We start from the raw sequence: 25,957 nt of genomic DNA, 5'->3' as shown, positions 1-25,957 counted from the left end.
ACCGCTGTCATCACATCACCTTCCAATATCTGAAGCTTGGTTCGTGAAATTAAATTTCTAATTTCGTAAACTTTTTTTCAACCGTATAAAAACACCCCCAGTCTGGGTTCGTCTATTTTTCACATCTACACTGTTCCCACCATCTTTACTAATAATACTACCAAGGTAAGTGAAGCTGCCCACCTGATCAATCTCTTCATTACCCACCGTCACCTTTTCATCTTCACTTATTCCTAACCTTAGTGACTTATTCTTCCTAAAATTAATTTTCAAACCAATTCTAGCACCCTGAACTTGCAAAACCTCTAAAACTTCATTCATTTTGCTCATACTTTCATCTAGGATGCTTCAATCATCAGCATAATCCAAGTCCAGGAGACTTATTCCTCCCATTTGATTCCGTGGTCTCCCATTGCCTTTCCTGTGCTGCTTAAAACAAATTCCATCAAAATGATCAATATAAAGGGGGATAGAAGACAACCCTGCTTAACTCCTGATTTAATACAAAACCAGCTGCTAACCTCATTTCCTACCTTAACCGCAGCATTGTTATTCTTGTACATAGCATTAATCACTTTAATGTATTTGTCTTGTATACCATACAAGGACAAGACCTTTACTATAGCTCTTCTATCAACAGATTAAAACGCTTGCTCATAATCTATAAAACTGAGGACCAAAGGTGTTTGAAAACTCAGGCACCTCTCAATTATTAGCCTAAGAGTGAAAATTTGGTCGACACATCCTCTGCCTCTTCTAAAACCGCACTGTTCTTCTCTTAAAACTTTGTCTACGGCATCTCTCAGTCTAAAAAGTATCATACTACTAAGTAATTTACTACCCACAGAGACCAGACTAATGCCTCGATAATTACCACACTCACTTTTATCACCTTCTTATAAAGTGACTTACTTAAGGTTTTCCTAGAATCTTTAGGTACTTCCCCTTTTTCAAAAATCATATTCATAATCTTCAGTAACTTATTTCTAGTCTCAGAGCCACCATATTTAAGAAACTCATTTGCCACACTATCAGCACCTAGACACTTATTATTTTTGTAATCCTTTCATTACTGTCGCTAATTCCTCATCACAAAATAAATCTTCCTTCACATCCAAGGTATCACAAACTTTTTAATTTTCCTCTATATTTTTTTCTGCAACTCTATCTCGGTTAAACAAATTCTCAAAATGTTCGGCCCATCTCTCTTTAGTTTTTTCCTTATCGCTAATTGCGACCCCATTCCTATCTTTAACCGGGCCAATTCCGGATTAACTACTTCCTCTCAATTTGTTAACGTGCTAGTACAATATTTTACTATTATCTTCTGGATAGCTGCATCTTCCAGATCCTCGGCAATTTTATCCACGGCCTCCACTTCAAATCTCCTTAGTTCATATTTTAATGCTTTCTCTACTTTCTTTACATTTCTTTTTTCTTTTCATACGATCTTTCACTGAGATAATTCTTGTACAAGTCCTTTCTATTAAACATAAAGTTTTTTCACTAATATTCATAGCTGCAGTTCTAATTTTCTTCCCTACTACACCTTCAGCAACTTCACAAATTATTTTTCTAAAATTATTCCTACCATCTTCCACATTATCAAATTTTTAACTCTTAAGTTTAGTATTCAACTGTTCCTGGAAGGTTTCTCTCAAATTCTCATTCTGGAGTCTACCAACATCATAACTTCCCGGGAGGTAGTTACCCTTCCGATATATCAGCTTTAAATTAACCCTTCACACTACAAGATGGTGATCTTTACTTTTAACATCAATAACGGCACTCCCATATACCTTAGTATCTTGTATTGATCCTGTCAGTCTTCGGTTTACAACAACATAATCAATAAGGTTTGCTGTCTTACCATCACGTGAATACCATGTTAACTTATGAGCCATTTTATGACCAAACACTGTATTGGTTATAACTAGATTGTTATACCTACAAAATTGCAAAGGTCTGTATCCATTACTGTTTTCTTTTCCTACACCAAATTTACCTAGGCTGGGATACCATCTATCCCTATTTCTACCAACCTGGGCGTTAAAATCTCCCAGTAATAACATCATATTTCTACTTGCGACCCCGTCTATTTGCTCCTGTAACTGTAACTAAAATTCATCTGAGTCACTAGTATCTCCGTCAGTCGGTTCTAAAGGGGCGTATACTGCTATAACTGATACCCTGAACTTTCTAGTCATAAAATGAGCAATTAGTATTCTATTATAAATAGCTTTCCAGCCTAAAAAAGACTTAGCAGCTTCCTTATTCATCATGATCCCTACTCCTTGTCTGTGTACTCAATCTTCCCTGCCTGAAGAAACAAATTCTACATAACCTAATTTCATGCGTGCCACCTCTGGGATATGAGTTTCTGAAATTCCTAATAAATCCAGTTCGAATCGTCTGAATTCGTCTGTCAAAATGTCGATATGATAGTCATTTTTTAAAGTCGTAACATTCCAAGTTCCAATTTTCATGTTATTTAAGTCATATGAAATTATTTTCGCCTCAGGAAATGCAATGATCCCAGATACTAGTGCAGGATGGGGATCACATATGTTCTCAAGTCTTCACCGAAGTGCTTAAGCCGGCTTAGAACGGGACAGCAAGAACTCCCTGGGACCTCCGTGAATGGAGGCCTTGTGCAATCCTGGGCCCATCTTGGTCACAACATAGTTTTCAGCACAAGGCGATGCTCTTCTATCAACAAGAGTCGAAATCCTGCACAGACAGTCTCAAGCCTATTACCTCCGACTCATTATATATTTATGCCTAAAAATACTACGCTTCAACAGGGAGGCAACCTATAACAGATAAATTAGCTAGGAAGGGGTTTTTCAGCCCAAAGACGCCCATCAAAACATACCAAGCCCAGAAAAATTGTCCATTAGTCAGAATCCCGTACGAATGCTGTGTCATTTACTAGGCTATAATTTCCTCGAGGGGCGCCACTCCTCAAGTGGGAATAGAGTTGACCGCAAGGTCCCCAGTTTTGTGGGTACCCCGAAAAGGTCGAGGCAGCCCTTTGCAGAGGCCGTTTTCCATAGATCTGGATCTTACGCCCTGCCGCAGTTGTCCTCCTAGAGAGGATCCTCCCACGGTGGTGTTCTGCATCACCATGCAATTTAACTCATTACTGGGAGAAGGTTTGCAACTCATGGGACTTGTGGACAAACCAGTGGGCCCTTTTGAGGGGCCTTCTCCCTCCTCCGCCTGTCTTTATGACCCCGGCGAGGGTGCCCCAATTTCTATTATGGACCCCCAGGGACAATGTCCCCCCTTGGTCCATATGCCTCCTATGGGGGTACCCTTCATATCCATAGGGCGGTCCCTTATCACCACCGGGGGACACGCTAAATGCCCTGGGGAAGGCCTGGAACATGAAAATAAACTTAATTAAAACTATTGTTCTTCCTTTAAACATGGAGAATTACATAGTCCTCTTTATGACTTTTTAAATATCAAATTATTATAGAGAAGTATGAACAAAGTTATACAGAAAACTTTTTGGTTTTCTTATTCAATATAACTCAACATTAGCTTGTAAAACTAACGTCTAGCCGAATTTATTGATTTACTTCAACATTAGCCGGTAAAACTAATGTAAAAACTAATTTAAAACTAATGTGTAGCCTGTTTTATTGATTTACTTCAACATTAGCTTGTAAAACTAATGTAAAACTAATATAAAGCTAATATCTAATCTAATTTATTTATTTATTTCAACATTAGCTTGTAAAACTATTATCTAGCCTAATTTATTGATTTACTTCAATATTAGCATGTAAAACTAATGTAAAAAACCAATGTAGAATTAATATAAAACTATTATCTAGCCTAATTTATTGATTTACTTCAATATTAGCTTGTAAAACTAATGTCTAGCCTAATTTATTGATTTACTTCAACATTAGCTTATAAAACTGATGTAAAAAAAAAACTAATATAAAATTAATGTCTAGCCTAATTTATTGATTCACTTCAACATTAGCTTGCAAAACTAATAAGTGTAGTGAGGGAAGGGCGAGGGGGTAGTGTGGAAATAATTGGTGTGTTTTAAACAAAATAAATCAAGATACACCCTCCCCTTGGTCTCCTCCTTTGTATTAGCCACCCTCATTATAAGGATCTTTGCTTTATGTTAATTATATATATATATATATATATATATATATATATATATATATATATATATATATATATACATACATACACACATACATATGGGAGGATCTATAATACGTCAAGATCCTCCTTTAACATTCCCTGCAATTTTCAACCTAACAACCCCAGCCACTTCTGAGACATAGTAGATACGCCTTTTTGAAAATCTGGAGGCATTAAACTGTTCAGATCAAATTGGCTCCAACTTTGCCCCATGATTTTGACAAAATTACGCCACTGGCTGTGATGGACCCCCTTCCAAATAGTTTAAAATGGTATTCGAACATACCTGTAAGCAGATAAAACAACTTTATGTACTTTAAACGTGGCATCCTCGCATTCCAGAGTTATATCCACAAAGCATTCTGCTTGAAGCAAACTGTCGAAATGATACAAAAGCTGCTCAGTGTGAGAGGACCATTTAAGACTATAAAACCGTGATTCATCAGTTGGTGATGAAGGTGGAGGAAGAGGAGTGTTTCTTCAACCATGTTGAGAGGTATCACAGTCACTTGGCTGTTCTGAGTCTCTTACAGCCTGAGCCTCAAACTCCATGATTTAAAGAGACCTTGAACTTAGCTTGCAAATTTAATAAATTCTACTAGGAAATGACTAGATTCTATACGAATTTTTAAAGATTTCAAGAATTTCAAATGTGCATATTGGAAAATGGTTTCCAATAAGAGAACAGAAATAGGAACAGGTCTTCTGTTTTTTTTTTGTTTTTTTTTGCCTGTTCTGTTCCGTTTCATTCAAGCCCTATTTTTTTCTGTTTCTTCAGAAAAACAGAACAGTGCCCATGCTTAAACTTGTTGTTTTAGCGTCTGTGAACTATAAACAGGAAAGGGGAATTGAATACACGCCATATTTCCTTAATTCAACTGATGATTTGCCAATCTATGACTTAAAATTAAAGAATAACACGATGATTATGCTATTGCTTAATTTAGATACTTCAGAGGGTATGTGCGATGGAACATGTCTAGGTTTTACTGACTTATATAAAGAAGTATTTAAAGCAAAACTATAATTATTGGTAAAAAGCTGAAAAAGAAAGTTTTTGTATATGTGATGTTATGCGAAACTATACAAGATTATGAATGAGTTAGAACAGCTAAAGCAAAAGGCATGGAAAAAATTTCTGAGATAATGATGGACGAAAATTAAGCACAGTGAGTTCTGCGGTTAGGAGGCATGCAATAACCATTATCACACCGAATCACAAACGAAAATGATGTGCAACGAAATCTGCAGTTAGAAGACAAATGACAGCGAGGATCGCTTGGAATCGTAGACAAAATCTGCGTTCAGAAGAGAAGCAACGGCAAAAATCACAACGAGTGCCAGAACAATATAGCTCCTATAAAATGTATCGTTTTGCAAAGGATAAACAGAAAGGCGGAATCGAATTCACGCCTAAAATTTGAATTCAATAGTAATTGCTTATTTGCAACCTCATTACTGAAAATTACAGAACAATACGATAATAATGTTAATTCGTAATTTGAGAATCACATATATACAAGCGTGCCGGGTGCCACGGCCCGGAGATACCAGAAGACCAAGCTTCGCTCGGTCCCTGGTACTGGTACCCAGCTGGCTTGTATTTATGTAGCTATCGCAGCAACTATTATAAATCCATAATATCTGAAACTTCCGGGTTTGATTATAATTACATATTAAAGAATCGACCTAACTTCAATCATTTTCAGTAATCTTGGTTATTATGGTGACTTTCTTTCTGTTTTCTTGTTTGTTGATATTTTTAAAAACAATCATACTGTACTACTTGAAATAAAAATTGTTTTCAGCAAAGTGCAAACGGTACTCTGGCTTTCATAATCCTTAAAAAGCATTTGCCCTAATCATGTTTGTGGGAATTTACGTCCGCTTTGAGCTGACTTATATTATACATTGTAATTTCTGTTGTTTTTACGTTTCATTCATTAACTAACAGTGATTTCTGTTCATTTTAAGCTTGAATTATAATATGACTTTGTTTCTACTCATCTTTGGCTTAACCTAGCCTTTTAATTTTCTTCGAAAATCTTCTTTTACAGAATACCTTGTTATTAAATCATAGGCAGCGCAATAGCGCTGCCTAAGTAAAGAACGATGTTAGCACAATCTATTATTTATTTATTTTTTGGTTTTTGACCAGGGCAGTTTAGTAGTTGATTTCCAGATAGAAATTATGTTTTTGAGGAGGACACTCCCCCCAGAGCCCTTAGGACACGGGTTTTAAGTTATGCCATAGGGGCATATAAGGTTTTTTATAGAAAACGTTGTCTTAGAAACTTCAAAAAGGGCTCATTCGATTGGAAATTCAAAGGGCTAGTGCTCGTTTTAAGAGTCGAAGTGATTAATGGGCAACTAACCCCCTCTCACGCCCACATTTTCCCCAAACACATCCAATCAAAATTTTGAGATAGCCATTTTGCTGAACGTAGTTGAAAATTCTGGAAATTAGGTGTTTGAGGATGACACCCCCCCCCCCACAGCCCTCAGTGCAAGTGTTGTAAGTTGGGTTGTAACTGGGGGCATATAAGGTTTTCTATAGAAAGCGTTGTCACAGAAACTTCAAAAAGGGCAAACTCGATTGGAAATTGAAATGGCTAGTGCCCTTTTCAACAGTCGAAAGTGATTGGAAGGCAAATAACACCCCTTCCACGCCCACCATTTTCCAAAACACATCCATTCAAATTTTTTAGATAGCAATTTTGTTTAACGCAGTTGAAAGTTCTGGAAATTATATCTTTGAGCAAGACACTCCCTCCACAGTCTTCGGGGCAAGGGTTATAGGTTATGCCCTGGGGGCATATAAGGCTTTTATTGAAAGCTTTGTCGTAGAAACTTGAAAAAGGGCTTATTCGATTGGAAATTCAAAGGGATAGTCTCTTTTTACATAGTTGAAAGTGATTGGTGAGTAATTGGCTCTCCCCTCAAGCTGATCATTTCCCCAAACACATCCAATCAAAATTTTGAGATATCTATTTTGTTCAACGTAGTTGAAAGTTCTGGAAATTAGGTCTTTGAGGATGATAAGCCCCTCAGAGCAAAGGTTGTAAGTTATACCCTCTGAGCATATAAGGTTTTTATAGAAAGTTTTGTCGTAGAAACTTCAAAAAGGGCTCATTTGATTGGAAATTGAAAGGGCTAGTGCCCTTTTTAATAGTCGAAAGTGAACGGAGAGCAACTAACCCTCTCTCACAACCACCATTTCCCTAAACACATTCAATCAAAGTTTAGAGATAGCGATTTTGTTCAACGTGGTTGAAAGTTCGGTTCCTTTTTCACGCTAAGAATAAAGACTGCTCAGAAAAAAAAGAGAAGAAAGTACTCTGTGGGACGAGTTCCCATTTTATAAAAGAGAAGAAAGTACTCTGTGGGACGAGTTACCATTTTATACAGCAAGCACCATTTGTGTTTTAGCGGGTTTTTAGGAGGGGGGCTGGAAAGTTGACAAGAGTGGAAGTGCCGCACAAAGCCGGAAATCAGCACAGATTAAGTAAAATCAAAATTTCTTTTTTATAGTTCATAGATGGCATTAGATACGACATTTCATGTTGGAGAATTTAAAGATGCGGGAAGCCACGCTGGGATAATCCCAAGCGGATTGACCAATATTTTCAATATAAAAAGCCTATTGATATGAGCGCGAGCGACTTGAGGCATCGCAAGCGGCAAATTTTTGGAAAATGACACTTTTTATACAAAATTGACACTATTTTGCCACCCAAAGTGGCACCAAAAAAACCGGCCGAGTTGCAACCCTGTTCGCAATGAACTCATTGTCATGGTTGAAGCGTTAGCTGTAATCTGGTAAAGAGCGAACCACAGCCCATAGTAACTAAAAGTTAAAAAACATTAAAACGGTCTTTTTTCTTCTTTTTTTTTTCCAGACCTAGCGGGTTGCAAGAACATCATAAAGAGATGCTTAAGAGCTCATTCAAAAGCTGTTTCACATATGTACGTGGTTTATATAAATTCCACGATCCCACAAGTGCCATATGGCACAAAAAAGGACACTTTTTGCCATTTCTCAAAGTATGGGGCTAGCATGGCACAAAAAAGGACACTTTTTGTCATTTCTCAAAGTATTGGGCTAGCGGGCAACCAGAACATCGTAGATAGATTTTTGATAGCTCACATATAAAATATTGCTCATATTTACGTTCTTCCTATAAATTCTGCCATTTGCAAGTTTCAAATGGTACTAAAAACGGCACTTTTTGTGCCATGTCTGAAGTGGAAAAGCTGGGGCTAGTGGCTACCAGAACTTCATAAGTGATGTTTAATGGCTCATTTGAAAACGTGTGCTCATATCTACGGGTTTTTATCAATTCTGCAATTCATAATTGAGACATAGCACTGAGAACAACACTTTTGGTGCCACTTCTTAAGTGGAAAATCTTGAAAGTATAAAACGGTATAATTACAATAATTATGATCCAAAACCCTTAACTCAAGGTTTGTAAGAACACCACCCACAGGTTCCTCCTCCAGGCCCTCTTAATAATCTATGCAATTAAAGTCCAACAAACACCAATATATTAAATTAGATTATTAGAGGCGTGGTTCTCTTAGTATAGCGCTAGACTTCAAAGTAGATTATCATACGTTTGATTCCTCCTTGGATTTTTTTTTTCAATTATGGTTTTTTCATTCTTATCATTACTTTTTAGATAATCCACTATTTTGGCAAATGTGATGCACTCATTTTCCCAACCATATCCCGGGAAGACTCATTTTAGAGCTATTACTCATATCTACGTGCTTTTTATCAATTTTACCATCTATAGGTGTTATATAGCACTAAAAACGGCACTTTTGGTGCCACTTCTTAAGTAGAAGAGTTTGGAAGCATAAGACGGTACCATTGCAACAATTATAATCCAAAGCCCTTAACTGGAGGTTTATAAGAGCCCCTCACATATACTCTCCCCTCCAAACCCCCTGTGTACCCTTCATAAATCTTCTACTCATCTTAAAAGTAAAAGATTATTGTGAAAACAAATTAATTTAAGCTAAAGGCTTGTAAACTAAATATCTACCAAAAATTTAGCTTGTATGATCAACAGTTTTGAACTGAACCTTCAAACTTCATTCTGCGATGAAGCCTGTGTGCTAGTTCTAATGGCGGTAATTGAGGGGAAGGGACGTCCTTCCGCTTTATTTTTTGCTCCTGTCTAGGTTTTGAAAAACACCTTTTTTTTGGTTATTTCATTGAAAAAGGCACTTTTTTCATTTGAAAAAAAAAATGGGTGGAAAAACAGAAAGTTCACTTTATGGGAATGTGCTATCAAGTCAATTTTATAAAAAGTGACTAGGCATAAATATAAGCTTCTAAATGCGCCCTTAAACAGCTTCATAAGTTTTCAACTGAAATTAAGGAATGACCTTAAAACTTAAAACGAACTGAAATTATTCCGTATAAATAAAAAAGATCATGGTAGGGTTGTTTCTACATTAAATTTAAATAAAAAAGAGCAAAGATTAATCTACAAAACAAAGTTTTTCCAAGGGAAGTAAAGAGCGAAGTTGAAACTTAAAACGGACAAAAATTTGTGCCTCCCAGCCTATCTAATATATATCAATCAAACTAGTACAAATAAACCAACTAATTATGTTTCCCTGTATATATATATATATATATATATATATATATATATATATATATATATATATATATATATATATATATATATATATATATATATATATATTCAAAATTTTGCTATTCTTTCTACAATTCTCTACAATTCTTTTTATTTCACTGTCTCGTTAAAAGCTTTGCCAGTTTTCAGTATTTCCATTTTGTTTTTAATAACTGCTAATCATAATTGCCTAAATAAAGATTTTAGTTGTATTTTTTTTATCTCTTCCTCTGTTACTTTCGGTCCAAAATAAAATAGCCATTTTTGCCAAAAAGGCTTCTTAAGTAGGTATTGAAGGAAAAAGTCACGTTAGTGGAAACAAAATTTCAGGCGATAATTACTTTTTTAACCTTGTGCCCGCTGCTACCAAGAACTGTATATGAAGACCTTTTTATGAAAAATTGAATTCCTGATTTTCTCCAATTTTTAAGATGTATGCGGTTGTGTAAATTTTCCACTTGACCACTTCATGCAATCATATTTCATTTTCACTGTACTTAGTACTTCAAACATTTTGAATAGGGAGATTTAGCTTTATAAGCTTAATCTAAACGAACAGCCGCCTAGTAAACTAAAGGAAGTTAAACACCCCTAGCAGCTTTAATGTGTAGTCTACCCGCTAAATTACCTGAATCACCTGTACGGCTTCAACTGCCAAAGCCATCAGTGAAAACAATGCGCCCAAGAAGTCAAGAAACTATGGTGACATTAAAATTATTTTGTTTCATTTCACACTTCTTGTTTTTTATCAGTATAGCTCATGCGACGTCAGGATTCTACACTGACAATGGTGAGATAACACAGATGAATAAGAAATTGTCAACCCGACAGAAGAGAGAAGTGCAGGAAGAAATATTAAGCATTTTTGGGCTCCATCACCCGCCAAGACCTATAGCGACACTCACTAAAGAGGCAGAAGAAGCTTCAGCTCCGAAATTTTTGAAAGAAATCTATTACAACTTTGTGGACGAAGAAACCGGTGATCTAGTGATCGAGGATGATGTTCATAGTGACTTTAATATCACAAAAAGTGATATTAAAGTATTGGCCCAAAGTGACACTATTATGAGCTTCATGAATCGAGGTATGTTTATTTCTCTCATTTCTCTTGCTGAAGCCTGTCTTATGCCTGGGCCAAAATATAGATTTGCGCACCTTTCCCTCCCTGTCTCCTGAAAACGCTCAGGCCAAATTTTAACAAAATTTTCCATTTATTCAAATCTAAATTTTCGGGTAATGTTTATATTTACGGACTATTCAGGTAGCTAAGAAATAAACTGACCTCTATAGTCAGAATGGCAACCTGAATCCAAATTTAACATTCATTTTTGTCGGAATTGACCCTTACCCCCACCCCTGTATATACCAATTTGGGGTATATTCCAATTCAGTGTATATATTTGCACATTAGGTGGGAAGGGGTAAAGTTCATTTCTGACTCAAATGAATGTTAAATTTGGATTCAGGGTGCAATTCTGACTGAAGAGGTAAGTTTGAACTTTACCCTTCCCCTCTTTCGAATGAGCTATTACACATCTTTCTATGATGCTCGGATCACCCCCTAGCCCTGCTTGAAAAAAAAGAAGAATAAAAAACAGGAGATAGACTAGTGCTACCGTTGCAAAAAAATGGTTTTCTTTGTTGCTCAAGGTGGGAGGCTGTAATTTCCCTGTGAAAGGTTTTCGACCATGCTGATTCCAATGGCACACTTTTGATTCTGTTCTGTCACCGTTTTTAGGTGTCCTCAGGCTTTTTTTTTAAATCACCATACATTTTTCTTGGATATAAATCGTTATTTTTATGAAGAACCGAAGTACTAGTCGTCATTCTTTAATCAATGCCAGATGGCAATTTTTTTCACTAGGTAGCTTTTTTCTAAACGCGCTTTTTAACTTTTGGTTGCTGTAAGCTGTGGTTCACTCTTTACTAGGTTGCAGCTACCACTATAACCTTGACTTGGAACTTGCTGATGGTGGAATTTATAGGAAGGAAGGAGGTATATATGAGCTACTAAGAATTAGGATACCAAAACGTCCTATAGCTATACGCCCATACCGATGCAGATTATATCGATACCCCCGATACCAACACGGCGTACAGCGCTTTCTCCGGGAACTATGGAGAGTTATATAATCACTAAAGCAACAGGCATTGAAAATTTAAACTATATTAAACAAAATGGCTATCTCGACATCTTGATTAGATGACTTTGGGGGGAGGGGGCCTGTAGGGAGGGAGGGGGGCTAGATGCCCCCCCCCCCCAATATTTTGGTCACTTTAAAAGAGCACTTAAAAATTTAATTTTCTTTCAAGTGAGCTATTACACATCTTTCTACGATGCTCTGGCCACCCCCTAGCCCTGCTAGAAAAAAAGGGAGACATATCAGTGCTACCGATACAAAAAAGCAATTTTCTTTGTTATTCAAGTAATGGGACTGTAATTTCCCTGTAAAAGGCTTTCAACCATTCTGATTCCAATGGTGCACTTTTCATTTTGATCTGACGCCATTTTTGACGGGTTTCAGGTTTTTTTCAAAAACACCATAAATTTCTTTTCGCAATAAACTTTTACTTTTAAAACGAACCGAAAAAATAGTTGCCATTCCTGAGTCAGTGTCAGATGGCAATTTTTTTTTCACTAGGCAATTTTTTTCAAAACGCATTTCTTAACTTTTGGTGACTATGAGCTGTGGTTTGCTCTTTACTAGGCAGCAACTACTGCTGCAACCATGACGATGATTGATTAGTATCAGAAATTTTTAGAGCTGAAGCTTCTTCTGCCTCTTTAGTGAGTGTCGCTATAAGTCTTGGCGGGTGATGGAGCCCAAAAATGCTTAATTCTTTGGCATTGCCCCCTCCCACTTGTGATAGTATTCTGTTGTTATGACAAATAGAAACACACTACACAAAATACGAATTTTTAGTGAAACACTAATGAGGGTATGAGGCTCTGGCTTTTAAAGAGCTTATGGAGAGGGTGGTAATCCTACCATTATTTGCGCTAGATTCTGTTCGTTTTAAGCTTGGCTTATTTGTTTGTTTCGGGATTCATCTGTTCATCCATAGCAGTATTTGTTATCGTTATCTTTGATGTGACTATTCATTTTAATTTCTGTTCGTTTGGGTTTCATTCATTCATTCATAGGGAATTCTGTTAGTTTTACGTTTGGATCATTTTATGACTTTATTTCTACGTTTTAAGGATTTACATTTCTTTGAAAAATCTTTATCGAGAGCGTTATTTTAATTTAATCATAGACTAAAGCCATTTTTAGATCACCTTGCACATTATCTTTTTTTAGTATTAATTAAAAAAAAAACTATTTTCACAAGACAATTTTTTCAAAGAAAAGTAAAGAGCTCTATTAAGCCAAGAATGAGCAAAAATAAAGTCAAATAATCTTCCAAGCATAAAACTACCACAAATCACAATCAATAAATAAATGAAACTCACAACGAACAGAAATTACAATAAATAACCGAGTCAAACTCAAAACGAGCAAAAATTAACATGAGTAGGGTTGATAACCCCCATGCCTTCTCAAGACCAGAACACAATTTGCGCATTACTGAAAACAAAATACGTTTGAAATATTTTCATCTTTCTTACTTTTGTAAATAAATTACTTTCAGATGCGTTTCGGGGAAATACGAGGTGTGGGTGGGGGTTATCCACCCTCTGAATCTTATAAAGGGTACTAGGACTTCTGATTACCAATCCAATTAGCCCCCTCCGAAGTTTATACGATCACCCTTTCTATGTCTACCTTATATGTCCCCAGGACATAACTTATGACCCTTGCCCTGAGGGCTGGGTCAATATCTACCAAATCATATTATTGAGTTAGGACTAAAGTGAATACACCATTCAATACGTTTTTTTATGCTGATTACGAATATAATAAGCATTTCTATCGGGAATGAATTTCAGCCCCCCCCCTATATATGCCAATTCAGGGTTAGGTTATGTTGGGTTAGGTATAGCCTATATAGGGGGGGGGGCTTAAATTCATTTCTGATAGAAATGCTTATTATATTCGTAATCAGCATAAAAAAAGGCATCGAATGATGTATTAACTTTATTTGAAACTCAATAATATGCTTTGGTATATATTGACCGAGGGTTGTGGGGGAAGGGAGGGTTTTCATCCTCAAAGACATAATTTTCGGATCTTTCAATTACGTTGGCAATCACTTTTGACTATTAAAAAGGGCATTGTCCCTTTCAATTTCCAATCGAATGCGCTGTTTTCGAAGTTTCTACGACAACAAACGGCCATCTCAAATTTTTTATCAGATACATTTCGAGAAAATACGAGATGTTGGGGGGGGGGGGGGTATTCATCCTCTGATCACTCTGAATCTTAAAAAGAGCACTAGAACTTCTGGTTACCGACCCATTGATTTTCCTCCGAAATTTATACGATCACCATTTCTATGTATATCTTATATGCTCGCAGGGCATAACTTACAAACCTTGCCTTGAGGGTTGTAGGGGGTTGTCATCCTCAAAGACATCATTTCTGGACCTTTCAATTACGTTGAACAAAATGGCTATCTCAAAATTTTGATTGGATGTGTTTTGATAATAGATGGGTGTGGGAGGGGGGGGCTTGTTGCCCTCCAATTACTTTTGACTAATAAAAAGGGCACTAGCACTTTCAATGTCCAATCGAATGAGCCTTTTTCGAAGTTTCTACGACAACAAATGGCCATCACAAAATTTATATCAGATGCATTTCGGGAAAATACGATGTGTGGGCCCCGATTACTCTGAATCTTAAAAAGGGCACTAGCACTTCTGATTACCAATCCAATGAGCCCCCTCCGAAGTTTGTACGATCATATTTTCCATATATGCTTTATATGCCCCCTTGGCATAACTTACAACCCCTACCCTGAGGTCTGTGGAGGGGATAGGGTTTGTCATCCTCAAAAACATAATTTCCGAATCTTTCAATTATGCTGAACAAAATGGTTGTCTCAAAATTTTGATTGGATATGTTTGGAGAAATGGTGGGCGTGGGAGGGGGGTTAGTTGCCCTCCAATCACTTTCGATTATTAAAGAGGGCACTGGTCCTTTCAATTTCCAATCGAATGAGCTCTTTGCAAAGTTTCTAAGACAACAAATGGTCATCCCAAAATTTTGATCAGATACATTTCGGGAAAATACGAGGTGTGGGGGGAGGGGGGGGGGTTATCCATCCTTTCTGATTACCAATCCAATGAGCCCCCTCCGAAGTTTATATGATCTCCCTTTCTATATATATATATATATATATATATATATATATATATATATATATATATATATATATATATATATATATATATATATATATATATATATATATATATATATATATATATATATATATATATATATATATATATATATATATAACGTTTATGCCCCCAGGCCATAACTTACAACCCCTGCCCTGAGGGCTGTGAGGGGGGAGGTGTCATCCTCAAATACATAATTTCCAGACTTTTCAACTACATTAAACAAAATGGCTATCTGGCAATTTTGATTGTGGAAATGGTTGATGTGTTTGTGGAAATGGTGGGCGTGGGATGGGCGTTAGTTGAAGGGCAGTAGCCCTTTCAATTTACAATCCAATGAGCCCTTTTCGAAGTTTCTACGACAACTTCTTCAATACGAGGTGTCCTGGTCTAACAAAAAAAAAATAATAATAAATAATACATTGTGCTCACATCGCTCTTTACTTAGGCAGCGCTATTGTGCTGCCTATGATATTATTTATAAACTTGATTGGATAACCACTTCAAAGCAAAATGTCCCTTAAAAAAATCGGCTTGGAATCTACAGACTCTGAAGAAGAATCTTAAGAACCACGTACACTAAGAACAGACACATAGGCTTGACTGTTTTTTGTAGTTTTTTTTTCGGTGTCTGGGTTTGGTAATGGTAAAAAAATTATTTGATAATCCGAATAGGGGTACTTGTATGACATACCCACTACCTAATATTCTTGTAATATGTTTTGCTGACCCTCAATCCTAATGAAATATACCAAACTAAGATAAAAATATAATACTTTAGAAACAAATTTTGGCTATATATTTGCACAATAAAGGGGGGAGGGGTAGAGTATAGCGAGTCTGCAGGAATCGCATTTAAAAATTGCTTTTTAACTTCACATCGTCCAAATACTTTACCCTTCCCCCTCTAATATGCAAATATATAGCTCAAATTATATATTTTCCATTTATTCTGTCACTTCTCATTGTCATGTCTCACGCTAAGCTGAAAGAAACTAACGAAAAAAACGGTTCTATAATTCGTCGATGAAGGAACAACTTGAGCGGTAGTGGGTTTCTCATACGAGTACCCGAATAGGAAGTACCGAATAACTCGGGAAAAATTCAGGATTTCTGAGGGTGTGTCCCGAGCCAGGGACGGATCCAGGATTTTTTAGGGGGGGGGGCGCCAAATAGGTTGATCCCAAAAAAAATTAGGGGGGGGGGCAAAATAGGTTGATCCGATAAACTTGCGTTAGGAGCAAGTTTAATTAGCACAAACTTGAGTTAATTGGGTAAATTACACTACTCTAGACTACACTATGGGGGGACCCCCTCGCCCCCCTTGATCCGCCACTGTCCCGAGCCCATCGTATACATAGGTGCCGCAAAAAGGATGCTACAATACTTTTTTTTTTTTTACTGATGCTGAATGGTATTGTTGCAAGTTCAAGTGCCTCTAATAATCAGTTAGTTTTTTTTATATAAAATGGGGAAAACACATGATTTTCTCTCCGTAAATGTAAGGCAGTTTTTTCTCTCCCAATTTAAAGCAAATTTAGGTTTTTTCGATGGAATGAATTTGAATGCTCAAGAAATAGATTCTACTCCCTGCTTCCAAATACATCAAATGCCATCCATAAAACAACCACAAAAGCAAGGAACCAAACGAAACTTAGAATTGCTGAAATTTCAATACTTTACTCGAAAAGCAAATTCGTCCAAATAGTTTTCAGCAGATCATCCATAGAATCTCTTGGGTAAATAATTTCTGAGACCACACTGGCTAATCATGATAAGACATAAAATCGCGAAGAAAGGAATAAAACGAGGACAATTAACAGCCAGTGAAAAAATTTAAAAATTATGCAAATATTTCGGTCAAGACCTCCGCTTGACCGTCCTCAGTGCAGAATAAAATTTCCATAAGCCTGGATCTTGCAGTTCCGGAGAAATTACGCATAATGATATTAGTATTAAACCGTGCAGAAATGATCAGGGGCGGATCCAGGATTTTATTTTAGGGGGGCGCAAAATAGGTTGATCCAATAAACTTGCGTTGGGAGCAAGTTTAATTGACGCAATCTTGTGTTAATTAAGTAAAGGACACTACTTTAAACTACGTCAGGGGGGGGGCCCCCTGGATCCGCCACTGCAAATGATCCTTCACTTTTAAAGGGCAGCAGCTAGTGACATCCCCACAAATTCTTGATGGTGGATGGGGAGAGTGGTTGGCATCAGAATTTCAGTAAGAAATTCTGAGAGTTCATCAGAATAGGGAAAGCTTTATAACGCTATTTACCCAAGAGATAAAACATAAAATCGCGAAGAAAGGAAGAAAACGAGGACAATTAACAGCCAGTGAAAAAATTCAAAAATTATGCAAATATTTCGGTCAAGACCTCCGCTTGATCGTCCTCAGTGAAGAATAAAACTGATAAAAATATAAAAACCAAACCCTAAAATGAAAACACAAAACTAAAATTGGACGACCCTTTCTTAGTAACGGTGAGGGGTAACTGAATAAAAAAACACAAGTCTAAATGGCATTTCACAATTTCATTTTACGTAAAGCACTCTTAAAGGCTAATCGCTTTCCAGTTTGATTACTATCGGAGATTCTATTTGATTGCACAATATAATTTTTCGGATGTACGTAAAAACGACCAGAATTAATAATTTCGTCATAAATAGGACTTAGAAAAGTTTCTTCAGTGTTTCTATTGAGAGATACCTTTTGGTGTGTAAAGTATTTAACATCAATTCGAGAAGCATTTCCGGGTATCTCCTTTCTTAGTTAGTTGGGCATTTATGCGTCAACGATTTCCAAGGATAGACGATAAACGTTGGTATAAGGTCTTTATTGAATAACGTGAGAATACACACACCGAGAAAATAAGGTAGCACAAGATCAACTAGCTACGACGAAGGCGAACGATGGACTGCCTTTAGAAATGAACCGAGAATATAACTTTCCTGGAACGGAGTGACCGTTATAAGTATTTACGATATCTTACGCTAAATACTGGCAACATATTGAAGAGTATTTCGCCCGCTACCAGACTGTGATATTGAGCTGCAAATACTACAAAAGACTGATAAAAAGACATCGAAATGTTACGAGGTATTGAACTTTTTTCTATTCAAAGCGCCTTCTTGAGAAACACTTTCTTTTAAATGAACATTTTGAAATAGGCTGTTACACAATGCCCAATATGGATTTCCTCGCGATAGCTTCTACATACTAATTCAAATTTCTACAACTGAAAGTCTCCGGTTGATTTCTACCTTCACTTAGCCATTTTACGTTTGGTGTTTTTTTTTACCTGATTTTATACAGTCGACGTGTGATCTACATTTGACAGTTTCCAAACAAAATTTAACATTGTGAATTCGATAATCGAAAATTAATTCTCAATTGTGACTCCATTTGACGCTAGTGATTTAATTGAGACCAACTGCAATTAGATATAAGACAAACGACCTTTCGTAAGTGATTTAGCACGACTAAACAACCCAGTAAATTTTATTAGACCCTTGTTGTTAAAGGTGAAGTTTATTGCCCAAAATCTGGCGTCCGTAATTAAAGAGCTGTGTTTAAAACAAATATTTAAATTTTTAGAATAACTGCTTTTCAAATTTTAATCTCAATATGTCAGTTTTTATTCCTATTCTCGATCCGGCGGAAACTGGATATAACAAAAAGGTTGCTTTTGATTTTGTAAAACAGTGGAGGGGAAATGGCATAGTTCCACCTCTTTTATTTGACTCAAATGATCCTGATTTCGATCAAGATGAACTTTATGATTACCTTCAAAAGATCAAGACATGGGTCCCAACAAACCCTCCAACTCCCCTGAGCACCACCCCAATTAATCCTCCAATAGAACAGCCTCAACAGTCCCAAGTAATAGGATCGCTAATTGACCCCTTTTTTTTAACGTTGTAACGCCATTCACAAAGTCAGAAAATGGAAAAATAATTAAGTTTGTTACAAAATTTGTTACAAAGTTACAAAAATTGAGTTTGTTGCAAAGTTACAAAAATTTCAGTTGTTGTTAAATTGGTCTGATTCAAAAGCTTTGCGTTATTTTTGGCCCATGGTTTGTTTCGCTCCTTTTTTGGGAATCTGGATCCCACGATTATAAATTTGTCAAGTTTAAAAGGTGGATTACTTTTAGTATATACCCCAGGCAAAATAGTAGGCAAAATGGTCGCAGAGTTTGTAGGCGTGGCTCAATTTAAGGATGAAAGGGTATATCTATTCTATAGAAGGATGCAAAAATTAGGAAGGTCATGTAGGGTGTCCTTAGAAGCCAGGGATGATGGTGTAGTTCTTGGAAGATTTGCTCTAAATTTATTCAAGAAGTGGATCAGACCGTCCTACAAACGGTATTTGTTAGAGAATAGTGCAGAATTTTTTTTTTTTTAGGTGATGCGTATAAGGTTGCAATACAAAATGAACAGATAGAACAGATAGTGGGGAAAGAAGACACGTCTTCTTTTTCCGGTGAATTTCTTTCTGCGCTGACGAGGGTGATATATGGACTCACTGATATTGAGAAGGCACTGCGAGATGGTACTGATTCCTCGCAGGGCGGTTTGGCTACCCAGGAAAAGGGAGCTGGTTTTGAAGTCCCGTGGGATGGTACTGATGCCTCACGGGATGGGTTTTTTGTTGCACTGCGAGATGGTACTGATTCCTCGCAGGGCGGTTTGGCTACCCAGGAAAAGGGAGCTGGTTTTGACGTCCCGTGGGATGGTACTGATGCCTCACGGGATGGGTTTTGTTGCACTGCGAGATGGTACTGATTCATCGCAGGGTGGTTTGGCTACCCAGGAAAAGGGAGCTGGTTTTAAGGCCCCGTGGGATGGTACTGATGCCTCACGGGATGGTTTTTTTGTTGCACTGCGAGATGGTACTGATTCCTCGCAGGGTGGTTTAACTACCCAGGAAAAGGGAGCTGGTTTTAAGGTCCCGTGGGATGGTACTGATGCCTCACGGGATGGTTTTTTGTTGCACTGCGAGATGGTACTGATTCCTCGCACGGGGGTTTGGCTACCCAGGAAAAAGGGAGCTGGTTTTGAGGTCCCGTGGGATGGTACTGATGCCTCACGGGATGGTTTTTTTTTTGCACTGCGAGATGGTACTGATTCCTCGCAGGGCGGTTTGGCTACCCAGGAAAATGGAGCTGGTTTTAAGGTCACGTGGGATGGTACTGATGCCTCACGGGATGGTTTTTTTGTTGCACTGCGAGATGGTACTGATTCCTCGCAGGGCGGTTTGGCTACCCAGGAAAAGGGAGCTGGTTTTCAGGTCACGAGGGATGGTACTGATGCCTCACGGGATGGTTTTTTTTTTTTTTTTTTTGCTGCACTGCGAGATGTTACTGATGCCTCGCAGGGCGGTTTGGCTACCCAGGGAGAGGGAGCTGGTTGTAATATCTCGCGAGATGAGGTTGATGCCTCACGGGATGGTTTTAATGCGTAGCGCTAATAGTTATGTAGAGATATCAACAGTAGTACTGCCATTTGTTGAACCACAAACAAGTTGTAGAGAAAAACCAAATAGGTCTAAACCGAGGCGTTCCGCAGCGATAAAACCCCGAGGATTTTATTGGGAATAATATCTTAACGTCATTGCAGCATGGTATGATTTTTAAAGTTTCTGCAACTTCTTTTATTTGTCGCTGGTATTTTCAGGATTAATTAGCCTCTCCCGGTCATTCCTTTTGCCCTAATTCAAAGTTTATACATAATCCCAACTTTCCTTGTCCTCATCAAATTCAGGGGTATGGGGAACAAGTCTATTTTAAAGTATACAAAGAAAAATGAAGTGTTAAAATATCCAGTTTCCGACTACTGTTGTTAGTGTGGTTCGTTTATACTATGTAAGTTTTTACTTATGCAAGTATTGTGTAGTGTTTGTATTATGTAATTGTTTACTAGTTCATGCTGTAGAATGTTAGTAGGCGAGAAGTGAATGATTTGGGAAGGGAATGTTTTGAATTCAATTAAAGTTTGGGGGTTTAATGAGAAGGGGATAAGCCAAATTTGGAAAATGAAACTTACAACAGAGGTGAGACTCTGTAAAGTATTTAACATCAATTCGAGAAGCATTTCCGAGTATCTCGTGTCTTAGTTAGTTTGGCCTTTATGTGTCAACGATAGCGGTCCAGGGAAGAGCTCTTGGGACTAAAAGCTAGTCATGGGACAGGGGTCGGTCCCAGGACTGGAACTTCCGTTCCAGGAAAGTTACATTCGTCGCTCATTTCGAAAGGCAGTCCATCTCTCGCCTTCGTTGTAGCTAGTTGTTCTTGTGCTACCTTATTTTCTCTATGTGTATTCTCACGTTATTTAATAAAGACCATGTACCAACGTTTATCGTGTATCTTTGGAATTTACGTAAACCATCACATCTGCCAATATAAAAAGTCATACAAATAAAGAATTAAATAGAGGTTTACAGGTGAATGTGCTTTTTTATTTCAACTGCATCCCTGAAAACTTGCGTGAGACCTTTAACGGGGGCAAAAATGGAGGTTTCTTCTAACAAAATTAAATGGTGTGGACTCTCATACACATGTTGCGCCAAGGCTGAATCAAAAACCTCAGGCCTTTGGCGTAACCTCATGGCCTTGTCGACGGAGGACCTATGTTCAGATAACCTTTCCCCCAATTGCTGTTGGGTTCTGCCAACATAAAAACAGCCACAAGAACAAGGAATTCTATAAACACCCCTACCCAGAATGGGGCTGGTTTTATCCAGAAATTAAAAAAAAAAACCTCCATTATTACCCACGCTAAAGGTCTCATGCATGTTTTCAGGGAGGCAGTTGAAATAGAAAAGCACATTTACCGAAAGGTAGCTCACAACAGAGACACTGGAGAAAATTTTCTTAGTCCCATTTATGACGAAATTATTAATTCTGATTGTTTTTACGTATGTCCACAAAATAATATTGTGCAATCAAATGGAATCTCTAAAAATAAACAAACTGGAAAGCAATTAGCCCTTGAGAGTACTTTACATAAAATGAAATTGTGAAATGCCATTTAGACTTGTGTTTTTTTATTCAGTTACCCTCTCACCGTTACTAAGAAAGGGTCGTCCAATTTTAGTTTTGTGTTTTTATTTTAGGGTTTGGTTTTTATGTTTTTATCAGTTTTATTCTTCACTGAGGACGATCAAGCGGAGGTCTTGACCGAAATATTTGCATAATTTTTGAATTTTTTCACTGGCTGTTAATTGTCCTCGTTTTCTTCCTTTCTTCGCGATTTTATGTTTTATCTCTTGGGTAAATAGCGTTATAAAGCTTTCCCTATTCTGATGAACTCTCAGAATTTCTTACTGAAATTCTGATGCCAACCACTCTCCCCATCCACCATCAAGAATTTGTGGGGATGTCACTAGCTGCTGTCCTTTAAAAGTGAAGGATCATTTACAGTGGCGGATCCAGGCCCCCCCCCCGTAACGTAGTCTAAAGTAGTGTAATTTGCTTAATTAAGGCAAGTTTGCGTCAAATAAACTTGTTCCTAACGCAAATTTATTTGATCAACCTATTTTGCGCCCCCCCCCCTAAAAAAAATCTTGGATCCGCCCCTGATCATTTCTGCACGGTTTAAAACTAATATCATTATGCGTAATTTCTCCGGAATTGCAAGATCCAGGCTTATGGAGATTGTGAGACCCAGAATTCCATAACAGTGACAGGCTGTTGCCAAGCTATCTCCTTTTGGAATCACGCAATCATTAACGTGGGGTTTATCGAAGGGGTAGCGAAATTTTGTGATGCTTTACTGTTTTCTAATTAAAATTGAAAAAGAGAAATTTTCTTAGTTTTTTTTTATGATAATAATTTATAATAACTTAAATAGTTATAATTGAATATTTGGGCATGTACATGCCTGGTGTTGTTCTCAAATGGCTGAGAATTTTAGCCATAGAAATTTTATGAACATGATTCTACCTTTTTACAGGTAGTGTTGGGAAAATGCTTAACCCTGAGCTGTTACAGGTATTTCGCCTATTTAAGACTGATCGATTTGAAAGCTACATAAAAAAATTTTGTACTTTCCAATTATATGGGCACTTCGGCTATAGACAGTCGAATGAATGCAGTGATGGAGACTCCTAAAGCGGGTAATTGTTAACTAAATTGATCGAAGAGCGTGGTTTCTCATTGAATTTACAATATATAAACTGTTGTTTTTTGGGTTTTAGCGGGAGAAAAAGGTACATAGGTTAGGTTACGTATTTAATATATGCAATGCTTTACCTACCCCCCCCTCCACCCCTAATGTGCAAATATATGGCCCAAATTTGTTTATAAACTATTATATATACATCCTATTTTATTTTATTTCATTAGCATTAACCAAACTTGACTTTTTAGAAGTGCCCATATAATGGGAAAGTACCAAATGTTTAAATAATGTAATTCTACGAATACTGTCAACTTTCAAAAAATAGTTGTGTCGGATGAAAAATATAAATGGGAAATGAAGGTCGACAGAAAGAGTTGAAGGATAAAGATAAGATAAAACGATTTTATTATCAAACTCCTTACACCGTCATGCCGATCAGCGGCAGTTATTATCATAATACGGCACTAAACATATAAAAATCACAGCCATAGCCATCGTCATACAGAATTACACATTGATTCGAAATATCGAATCGAAAGGAGAGAGTGATATAAAAATTTCGAACAAAGAATTTCTTCGTTTAAATCAATCAGACCATCACATACTCGGATTCGATCTACCTTTGACATAGCAAACACCAGGATGACGTTGAAAATCACGTATATGCAGTAGCCTATATTAAAAATTTAGGTACAGTGAAAATTTGTAAGAAAATTTCTATCAGAGTAGTGTTTCTGAAACAACATGAATCTTCCAGTTATAAAGAAATACATCAAAGTAGTTTCCTAAAATAAAACAAAATATGTGGTTTTTGGTGTGGGTTGGCGATACTAAGAAATATCTTCAAATTGAATTGCGTTATCTCCACTTCTAGGTCACCATCTCCACAGTATAAGACATGGAAAAGGCGTTCCACTTTGGTTTGATCTGTCAGAAATTCCAGAAAATTCGGTGTTGGTAGGAGCTGAGCTTAGATTATTCCGACAACGTCGTGAAAGTGACTATTTTAGTGAATACGAGGATGAAGATTATGAAGAATATGAATTGCTTCGTGAAGAAGATTTTACAATTCAAGTGTATCAAGTACTTCCCTCTTTGGCTGGGACGTAAGTATTCTTTTTAGCAATTTGGTCCATTTTATTTTACAAGAAATGTTTGAACACGATTAATAAATACGCGTAAAGTTTGTAAGCGAAAATTAAAAATAAATAATCTCAAGAGATTTAAAGAAATTGTAAAGCAAAGTTTTGTTTCCACTCTATTATTTGTCACTTGCTTCTTATCAAGCACTCTTTAAATCTATTGTAAAAATAAGTAAAGACAACAAACATATGAGGAATACGTTTTGTTATGGAAAAAAATCACTTAAGAAATAGATTAGATTTAAATTTACGATTTTGTTGTGTATTTACTGACATTTTAAACCTATTTAACACTTGATAATACATAAATATTAAATCCCACAAGCCAAAATAATGTGAAGTAAAGAATAAAACAGGTTTCGCCTAATAACTTGCTGGTCTTTACCCTGTAAAGGAAAATCGAAGTGGGTTTATACATTTATGATGGGTATTTTGAAGGCATTTAACTATACCATTTAGTGTTAAGCGAAAAAAAACGAGATAGGTAGTATGAGATAATGCCATTAGTTTCACATGTTAGTAGAAGTGGGAAATGGGGTAGTATCGGGCAGTTTTAACGTTACTAACCTTATTTATTATGCTGTTTTAAGTCCAAAACAAACAGGATCGATACAGAGGATACTAGGGTATGTAGAAGGGCTATTATTGATACTGAAAGTAAATAATACCATCTAGTGGTATCTATAGTCAGTTTAACCAGAAAATCAGGAAAGGCAACTATTTACCAGGTAGTTATAATGCCGATAGACAGCAGCATGAAATTTTGAGAGGGACCTTCAAAGAACAGTTCGATATAAATTTAGACATTTTACTAGTTGATTGTGGAGAAGATGAATGGAATGAATGATTGAAAATGATCAGCCAGGTAGAAAAATATGTATTATGTAGAATAGTTAGAAAAACTTCTAGGGAGACTAACGAAAAAGCTTTATGTCTGTTAAAAGAGAGAAGGGTTGAAACAAGAAATTTCTGAATGACAAATCTTACGAGAATAAGAAAGTAAGGGAATAAGAAAAGACACCAAAGCTTAAATTTAGTAATTTTAAATACGACTCTGGATAATATTACTGAGGATCCAGAAGGTAAAGTCAGACGGCAAGATATATTAAAAGTCGTAAAGAAGTAGTCAAGCAAGACTATCATAGTTAAAACAGGAATTGGGCCTCAATTAATCACAGAGTGTTGAGAAGAGATAGGCAGAACCAGTAAAATAATTTGTAAAACAGTAGTAAGCTGCAGGAAATGACAGAAAAAATTATGAAATTTTACGCGTAGAATTTTCAATTATTTTTTTGATGAAAATTGAAGTTCCTGTCAATATTTGTCGCAAAATATAAGATTTTAATATAAAAATTTGCAACTGTTGGTGGATATGAGGAAGTGAGGGAACCTAATCTGCAAGTGGGACTGAGTTCGTCTGAGGTCGGTTTGGTTGCTACCGTTTTTCCGTTTTTTGTTTTTGTTTTTTACATTGAAATAGAACTTCTGTATTAAAATATTTTATAATCATATTGAAATTATAATGAAATGTTCTATTGAAATATTATATAAAAGTTATTTAAATTTAAGCT

General features: G+C 36.7%; 1 protein-coding gene across 3 annotated transcripts in view; it reads left to right on the top strand.

The window, feature by feature from the left end:
- Nucleotides 1-25,957, top strand: part of gbb (TGF-beta family member glass bottom boat) — a 113,644-nt gene that overhangs the window by 64,847 nt on the left and 22,840 nt on the right. For 2 of the 3 annotated variants that reach the window (XM_089099390.1, XM_089099388.1), the window contains exons 2-3: nucleotides 10,583-10,914; nucleotides 24,119-24,350. In XM_089099390.1, coding sequence (XP_088955516.1) covers nucleotides 10,635-10,914; nucleotides 24,119-24,350 — 512 coding nt within the window. In that variant the 5' untranslated portion in view covers nucleotides 10,583-10,634. Of the gene's footprint in view, nucleotides 1-10,418; nucleotides 10,915-24,118; nucleotides 24,351-25,957 lie in introns of those variants that run through there. The other variant, XM_089099387.1, reaches the window with a different exon arrangement.

This window comes from Artemia sp. Qi Xiang Cuo, chromosome 13 (genome assembly GCF_049724085.1).
Source record: "Artemia sp. Qi Xiang Cuo chromosome 13, ASM4972408v1, whole genome shotgun sequence".
NCBI classification, from domain to species: Eukaryota; Metazoa; Arthropoda; class Branchiopoda; order Anostraca; family Artemiidae; genus Artemia; species Artemia sp. Qi Xiang Cuo.
The sequence above is the reverse complement of the archived record's forward strand: the minus strand, read 5'-3'. Positions and strand labels throughout refer to the sequence as shown.